Source organism: Ursus maritimus, unplaced genomic scaffold, assembly GCF_017311325.1.
Source record: "Ursus maritimus isolate PB19 unplaced genomic scaffold, ASM1731132v1 scaffold_33, whole genome shotgun sequence".
In the NCBI taxonomy this organism is placed as follows: Eukaryota; Metazoa; Chordata; class Mammalia; order Carnivora; family Ursidae; genus Ursus; species Ursus maritimus.
This window is the reverse complement of record NW_024425897.1, coordinates 2,456,445-2,464,379: the sequence shown is the minus strand read 5'-3', so window position 1 is coordinate 2,464,379 and position 7,935 is coordinate 2,456,445. Positions and strand designations below refer to the sequence as shown.

The following is a 7,935-nucleotide window of genomic DNA, read 5'->3' as shown; positions in this document are numbered from 1 at the left end:
TGCCCAAAAAACTTGATAAATAAATGATGCCCCAATGGACACAACCCACTTCCAACTTGGCCCCAAGAGACCCACACCTGGGCTTCCAGGCTCTGCTTAGGTAGAGGAATCTTGGGCGTGAGTGCAGGCTGGAAGACGTCACAAGAATTCTTTGAGGGAAGATCTTTGCACGAGGAAGTGCAGATAGGAAGCAAACAAAGCACAGGAGGAAAAAAAGGCACTTTATTAAGAAAGCTTTGGCCAAGCCCCTGCCGGGAGGAGCCCATCCTGGGGCACCCGGATGGGGGGGGAGCAGCCCTGCCGGGGGCCTATAAATACATCTCCTCAGACCACTGGAGTCGCCCCTCGGATTCCCGCGGCATGGGGGGTGGGGGGAGGCCATCAAAACCAGCTCGACAGCGGAGGGGCCAGGGCTAGGGGGGCTGGGGCTGGGGGCGCACGGAGGGGAAGGGGGGGAGACAGGCCGGGCCCAGGGGACGCTGAGCCCCCTGAGGAGTAGAGACCAGCCCTCCTCCCCAGGCTCCAGTCAACCAGATGCCCTGGGGCCTGGCCAGTGGAAGTAGCCTTCGGCTACGGTCAAGGAAAGAAGCCTCTAGCCAGAGGCGCCAGGCCCTGGCCAATGAGAGGCAGCCGAGACACAAGTGCTTCTGGCCTCAACTAATGAGGAGGTACCCCAGCCAAGTGCACCCTGGGCCAGTAAGAGGTGGTCTCTCGGCCTTTGAGACCCTGGCTGGTCGGAGCCCTCGGCCAATGGGAAGGGAGTCGCCTGCTAAGCGCCTGTCAGGCCTCGACCAATGGAATGGGGTCTTCCCACCCGAGATCAGGGCTCCAATCAAGGAGCCGCTGCTGGAGCCTGAGCCAATGAGACGCAGCCTCCCGCCTGGCTGCCCCGGGCCGAGGTCCCGGGAGCCCGCCGTGGCCCGGCCGCCGCGGGGCATGTCGGGCGGGCGCGGAACGTGGGGTGGCAAGCAGCGCTGCTAAGCCTGGGGAACCTGCGGGCACGGCCGGGCCACCGCCTGCTACAGGGTGGGCGCGCCCGCCCTGCCCAGCTCGCCCGCCGCTTCCCGGCTCTTCTTGCGAGGCGGCTTCTGGATGGGGGTCTTCTTCCGGGGGGTGTCGGGCGCGGGCGCTCCGGCCGCCACCTTCTCGGGCCCCGGGGCCTCGGGCGCAGGGGACGCGCGGGCCGGCGAGGCGGGCAGCACCGAACGCTTGGCCTTCTGCGGCGGCGCCGGCTTCTCTCGCGGGCCCTGCGCACCTGGAGCCCCTTCGGCGCGGCCCAGGCTGCGAGTCTTGTCGCGCAGCTCCGCGGCCAGCATGGAGGCGGCCTCGGGCGCGCTGCGCGGGGGACCGCCAGCGTCCGTGGGCTCCGAGAGGCCAGGGCCGCGACCCCGCGCCCGAGCCCTAGGCGGCGAGGGGGAGGCGAGGGCTGGCCCCTCCTCCGCCAGCCCCGGGGGCCTCGGCGTCGGGTCGCGGGCCCGGGGGCTGCCGGGCTCCTCCGGCCGCGCCGACGTGTCGCTGGGCGTCCGTTTCCTCTTGCTGGGACTGGGCGCGGCGTCGGGTCCCGAGAGTGGCGGTGACGGCGCACGGGCAGCGGCAGCGGCGCCGTGCTTGCCGTGGATCCAGGACACCTTGGGCTTGGTGGCAGGGTCGGGTGGAGGCGGCTTCCTGCGCTCGGGAGATGGCGAAAGCGACAGGCCCCCAGCCTCACCCCGGGCCCGGGCCGGCCGGGCCTCGCGCCGGGCCACGCGCGCATACAGCGCCCCGCCAGGCCCCTCCACGCTCGACGCCGACCGCTCACTGTCAGAGGACACGGGGAGGGGCGTCGCCTCCTCTGCCGTCGCCGGAGTGGTCACCGGCCCGGGGGATGACGCCAGCGCCTCTGTAGGGGAGGTGGGGGGCTCCGCGTCCCGGCTCTCGGTTGCGGTCTCTGACAAGGCAAAAAGAGCTGACTGTCACGGCCTCCACAGGGAGATCGGCTGTCCAGCCCTCAGGCAAAACCCTCACCTTCCTCCTCCTCTTCCCCGCCCCAGCTGATGCTCAGTCGCCCTGGCATCTAGACATGCCTGGAGAAATCACAACACCAACCACAAACTTAGTTCTGAGCCCCCAGGCTGTGCTGCCCAGTGCTGGGGGGGGTGAGGGGCAACATTCATGGGACTGAAGCCCCAACCTTGACCTGGCCTTGCACCCCTACCCCACCACATCACCAAACGGGGGGGGGGGGGCACATCATCAGATATGACCCTGGGACACCTCCAAAGGGATTCGTTAATCCTCATTAAGAGATAAGGCTTCTAAGGCTCAGAGAGGTTAGTCACCTGCCCAAGGTGCCCCAGGGGGGATAGCCAGGGGAGGAGAGAGGCCAAGGCCAGAAAACCAGCCAGTCAGGCTCCTTCCAGATGTCTGTGGGCCAAAACTTCAGGCAAAAGTGTGCCCCATATCCCGTAGGCCATCAGCTCCTACCTCCTCTGCCATCTCCTACCCAGGCCCAGAACCTTCTCTGTGAATGGTCTCCCCAAGAAGTGAATCGACTGTGGCTAGAGACAGGACAGCCCACCCATCTCCCCAGACCTTACCCCAGTCCAGCTCTAAGCAGCACAGAACCCCACTCCATAGCCTCAGCTCTGTGTCCAACCCCCAGTTAAGAGCACCACCACACCCTTCCTCCCCATGCTGCCTGTCCCTTGGAGCACAGAGCTCTTTTCAACTGGAACATTTCACTTGCCTGCAGGGAGGCCCAAGCAGAGCCCTACTCACCCTCGTGGGGTACACAGTACACGGGGCCCTCATCAGTGGTGTCAAAGGAGGAGAAGGAAGCCCGGGAGGACCATGATGGCGAGGGCTGCTCCAGCCCGGACGGTGGCTCCAAGAAGCTACAGTTGAGTGTGTTATCCAGGTCGTGATGGGCCACTGGAGAAGGAGGGAGGCACAGCTGCCAGGGGCCCCCACCCTGCCCTGGCCTGTGCCCCCACTAGCCCTCTGCAACAAATGATGGAGTAACCAAGACCAGCCCTACCCTAAGACTGTGGGTGGAACAGGCAATTAATTCAACAGGCAGAGTGACACTAGACCAGGATGGGAGTTTCAGTAGAGGTGAACTGGTAAACAGAGAGAAGGGGGAACAAGGTAGTCAAAGGTGCAAGGCCAGTGTGTGCAGCCAGGAAGCTGAACAAGGATGGGGTGAAGTACTGGAAAAAGAGAGCCAGAGAGAACCCTTGGCTAGGCCAGGCCATCAGGGCCTCCAAGCCATGTTCAGACCCTCCCTTGTGGGACCCAGGGAGCCTTGAAGCGCTTTTTCAGCCCAAATGTGCAGTGGCAAGGCCACCCTTTGGCTCAGCCCGTCTCAGCAGGCTGAACCCCCAGGCCTCGGCCTCCATGAATGCAGATCCCACAATGGGGGAATCTCAGAGGCTGGCTGGCCTGTCCCCCCTTCATAGTTGGGATGTGGGGTCCAGCCCCCACACTCGTGTCCAGAGATCCCACTCTGCTGAGTGGGGCACAAGGGGTTTTATCAGCTGTCTCCATCTTTTTTTTTTTTTTAAGATTTTATTTATTTATTTGACAGAGAGAGAGAGAGCACAAGCAGGGGAAGCAGCAGGCAGAGGGAGACAGAGAAACACGCTCCCTGCTGAGCAGAGACCCAGGATCATGACCTGAACGGAAGGCAGACGCTTAACTGACTGAGCCACCCAGGGCTCCAGCTATCTCCATCTTTACCTCCCAGAAGATGAGTCTCCCCGCCCTTCATCTTCAGAAACAAGTGGCAAAGAGGGAGAGTCCACACTCCTGGTGTGGATCAGTGCAGACAGAGAGAAGCACCTCCCTCCCATCTGGGTCCCATCCCAGCCTGCCCACCTTCCAGAAATGACCCAGAGCACTGCAGGGGATCCCGGCGGGTGGGGGGCGCTCCTTGTTGCTGGGTTGCCATGCACAGGTCCCACCTACCACCACCACTATTCCCCAGCCCGCGTTCACCTGCGGCTACCCACCAGGACTTACATTGCACTCCTACAGATCGTAAGGGTCCTGCCCACCAGGATGTCCACACACTCCAGATGCAATCACTCCCACGCACCGCAACATGGCCCAAACCTCCCACACACGCCCTCATACCTGCCTGCACACCTAGGACTCCAGGCTTCCTCCCCGGGCTCGCCGGTATCAGAAGCCCCTCTTTGCGTCCCTCCCCAGCCCACCCACAACAACACTCAAGGCCCCGTATTTCCTGCATCGGGAGGTGATCCCCCAGAGACCCCGGGCCGATATCCTTACCTACGACCTTCGGCAGCTTCTGCCTCCGGAGCGGAATCCGAGGCAGCTTCATGCTGATGCGGCTAAAGCGACCGCACAATCGCTGCGGCGCCTTCTTCCTCCCGAGCGTGAGCTCCCTGCGGGGGCGGGGCCTGAGTAAAGGGGCGGGGCCTGGATGGGACAGTTGGATCTCCGCGGGAGCCCTGACTCAGGAAGGGCGGGGCCTGAGCTAAAGATAGGCAGTCCCACACCCCGTGGCGGGGCGGGGGCCTGGGCTCCAGCCTGGGGAAGGGCGCGCAGCGCAGCAGACCGGGTGCGGCCTGAACCCAGGACAGCCGGACCGCGTCGGGCCTCACCGGCGCGCCGGGTCCTTGCCGCGGCAGGCGCAGCAGCAGCCGAGCAGCGAGAGCAGCAGGCCGAGGAGCAGAGCAAGCAACGCACCCGCGCCCATCACGCCCTTGCGCTGGTTGGTCTCTGTGGGAAGGCACAGGTGTCAGCGAGGGTGCCGGCACCCCTGGCATCCCCTTCAACAGGAAGCCCCCTCAACGACTTACCCAGGCGACAGGCACCAGTGACAGGATCGCACGAGTCCTCGTGGCAGCTGCAGGCATGGGCGCAGTCCACACCGTGGAGCCCAGGCGGGCACGTCAGGTTACAGCTGCGGGGGCACGGGGTCAGGAAGGACCACGGCAGCCCTCCGTGATGCCCCTCGCCCTCGCGCCTGCCGCCAGCCAGCCCCGGTCCCAGAGGCGGGTTCTCTATCTCCATCCTCTAGGGTTTGATGCCCACCAGCACCGTGGGGCATACACTGAATGATAAATGTTTTGGAAATGAACGTGTTGCACAACCAGCGGGATGGGATCTGGGGGACAAGGCCTGTGGCCACTCGGCCTCAGTGTCCACCTTTGGGGCTGACTCTTGGGTGGGTGAGAAGAGGGGCTGCCACAGAACTCCTGGCTCTAAGTGGAGGTCTCTGCTCTCTCTGCACTAGCTCGGGGTCACCTCAACCCTGCAGTCCTCAGAAACCCACTGACCGCGGGTTGAACAGGTTACCAGATCCCGCTCTGAGAGCCCGCTTCACCCTTGGCAGGAAACTGCCCCCAAAGAGCCTGACAGCACTCCCTAGATGCGGTAAGAGGACCTAGGATGAAGGGCCATGCCTGGGTCTCATCTAGTCGGCCACCATTAGCAGCACCTGGGGTCTGGCTGGATCCCCGTGACATGTACGTATCCGCTAACCCCATTTGGGTCTCCGGCACTCACTGGGGCCCGTGGACGCCCGGGCTGCACAGGCAACGCCCCGATTGGAAGTCGCAGTGGCCGCTGCCGCAGTCGGCGCACACAAATGCACAGTCCTCGCCGTAAGTGCCGTTGCTGCACTTGGTCTCGCACCTTGGAACGCGGAGGAGAGGGAGTCAGAGGAAATGGGAGCAAATGACCCCAAAGCCCATACTGCCCTCCGCGGAGAGCATTAGGGGATTGGCGGGACTAGGAGGCTGCGTGCCTGGGACACATTTGGGCCTGGGCTGCTTGCTCACCGGTCGCCGATCCAGCCCGCGTTGCAGCGTGTGCACTTGCCAGTGACGTGGTTGCAGGCATGCCCGTCGCGGCAGGGCGGGCAGCGGTGGCCGCAGCCCTCGCCGTAGAAGCCGGTGGCGCACGGCTGGTCGCACTTGGTGCCGTTCCAGCCGGGCTCGCAAGTCAGGCAGCGGCCCTCGGCCACCGTGCAAGGCTGCTGGCCTTTGCACTGGCCGCATCTGGGGAAGGGGCGGGAGGCTAGGCGGGGCCCAGAGCCGCCTCACCCACCCCGCTCCGCCCACCCCCCAGTCCCCTTCGGCGCCCCGCCCCGCTCCCCTCCTCCCAGGTCAGGGGCCCGCGCTTACCGGCGGCGGCAGCCCAGGCCGTAGAAGCCGGCAGGGCACGGCTCCCGGCAGTACTTGCCCCGGTAGCCCGGCTCGCAGGCGCACGTGCCGTCCACAGGGTGGCAGCGGCCGCGAAAGCACTGGCAGTAGCGCTCGCAGCGCGCGCCAAACGTGCGCTCGCGGTAACGGCAGCGGCCGCTCTTGCGTTCGCACGGAGACGTGTTGCAGGGGGCGCACTGATTGTTGCAGCTGCGGCTCCCACCAGCCTGCGTGGCACAGGCACGCGCCCGCCTGGGTCACAGCGCGACGTGGCGCTGCAGTAACACGCGCTGGCGCACCGCGCGCCCCACCAGCCAGGCTCGCAGCGATACGCGAGCCTCCGCGGGTGGTACACGCCATGCTGGCACTGGCACGCATGCTCGCAGCGTGCGCCCCAGCGCCGCGTGACACGCATTAATTCGGCCTGTCACGCCTCGCACTGCCCATGCGGGTGGCAGAGCCACAGCTCCTTGCAGTCGGGGCCCCAGAACTGGCGCGGGCACTCTGCAGGGCCGGGCACGGAGGTTGTCAGGCCAGGGTGCTCGCGAGGGAGCCCGGAGCCAGCCCAAACCTACCAGCGTCCCGCCCTCCGCCTTTGGGGACCCTCCCCCATGCTGGATCCCCTCTCCGGATCAGATCCCTCCCCATTCACGGGCCCTGCCCCACTGCCCAGCGCCCCCCCCCCACCCTTGCTCACTGGTGTCACAGTTGGCACCGAAGTAGCCATGGCGGCAGCGGCACTCGCCCGGCCGCACGCACACTTCATTCTCCGAGCACGTGGAGTTGCCTTCGCACACCGCTGCGGACAAGACGCGCCTGAGCTGCTGTGGGTGACCTGCCCCCAAACTATCCCCTCCTTTCCGTGTCCCTGCCCACTGCCCAGGTCCCCAGGGTGCCCCACTCACCGACCCCACACTCGTCGCCCTGCTGCCTCCATCCGGCACAGCATGTGGGCTCCTGGGAGCTGCAGGCAGAGAAAGGGCTCCTGAGCCTGAGCCCCAAGCTCTGTGCTTGCTAGGGCTCCCCAGCAACCTCCACCCTACCCACAGGAGGTGGTTATGGAGGCCCTGCCACATGCCAGGGACCGATATAAGTTCGGGAGACTCCCAGCAAATGAGACACAGACTCCAGCCCTGCGGAGCAGACACTGGGAGGCAGCAGAGGACGGACCACCAAGGGATCTAACCTCCAAGAACTTCGCAGTCCCCTCTAGGAAGGGCCTTCCCTCCCCTCCCCATTCCACCTAACTCCTCTGTGACACCACCCCTCCCCAACTAGGCCTGAGAAAAGAACCCCAGGTATCCCAAAAGGGGCTGGTGAGAGGTCCTTGAATCTCTGGGACCTGCTTAAAGCGGCATCGCAGGCTGTGGGGGCGCGGCCAGATGGGTGTCAGGATCTAGATGTGACATGTCCTGGACAGCAGGGACTGGTGGGACCCGATGCGCACACCTGGATACCCAGTTGTCAGATGTGCAGCCTCTGATAGAGGTGTCACTCAGTGGAGGGGCAGGGCACCCCGGGGCGAGTCCTCCACGGCAGCAAGGAAAGCAAAACGTGAGGGGTCCAGAGCACCAGGGCAAGACTTGGAATCGAGGAGGGGAGATATTACAGCCTCTACTTATGTGTTTTAAAAATCTTGTTTTAATTTTATTTGGTTTTACAAGGTACATGGTTACCTCAGTAGGAGGGAAATAACTTGGGCCTGTTGCATTTCAGGGTAGTACGGCCTCCCCAACTTGGGGCACAGAAGTCTGGAGGCCCTGCCAGAGTGACGCATACCACC

At 64.5% G+C, this 7,935-nt stretch overlaps 1 protein-coding gene across 3 annotated transcripts in view; it reads right to left on the bottom strand.

Annotated features, from left to right (window-relative positions):
- Positions 1-208: 208 nt before the first annotated feature.
- Positions 209-7,935, bottom strand: part of SCARF2 (scavenger receptor class F member 2) — a 13,821-nt gene continuing 6,094 nt past the window's right edge. For 2 of the 3 annotated variants that reach the window (XM_040619562.1, XM_040619564.1), the window contains exons 5-11: positions 5,790-6,008; positions 5,515-5,643; positions 4,806-4,909; positions 4,608-4,725; positions 4,273-4,403; positions 2,758-2,910; positions 209-1,927 (exon numbers count right to left, since the gene is read on the bottom strand). In XM_040619562.1, the coding sequence (XP_040475496.1) occupies positions 1,020-1,927; positions 2,758-2,910; positions 4,273-4,403; positions 4,608-4,725; positions 4,806-4,909; positions 5,515-5,643; positions 5,790-6,008 (1,762 nt within the window). In that variant the 3' untranslated portion in view covers positions 209-1,019. The remainder of the gene's footprint in view (positions 1,928-2,757; positions 2,911-4,272; positions 4,404-4,607; positions 4,726-4,805; positions 4,910-5,514; positions 5,644-5,789; positions 6,009-7,935) is intronic. The other variant, XM_040619563.1, reaches the window with a different exon arrangement.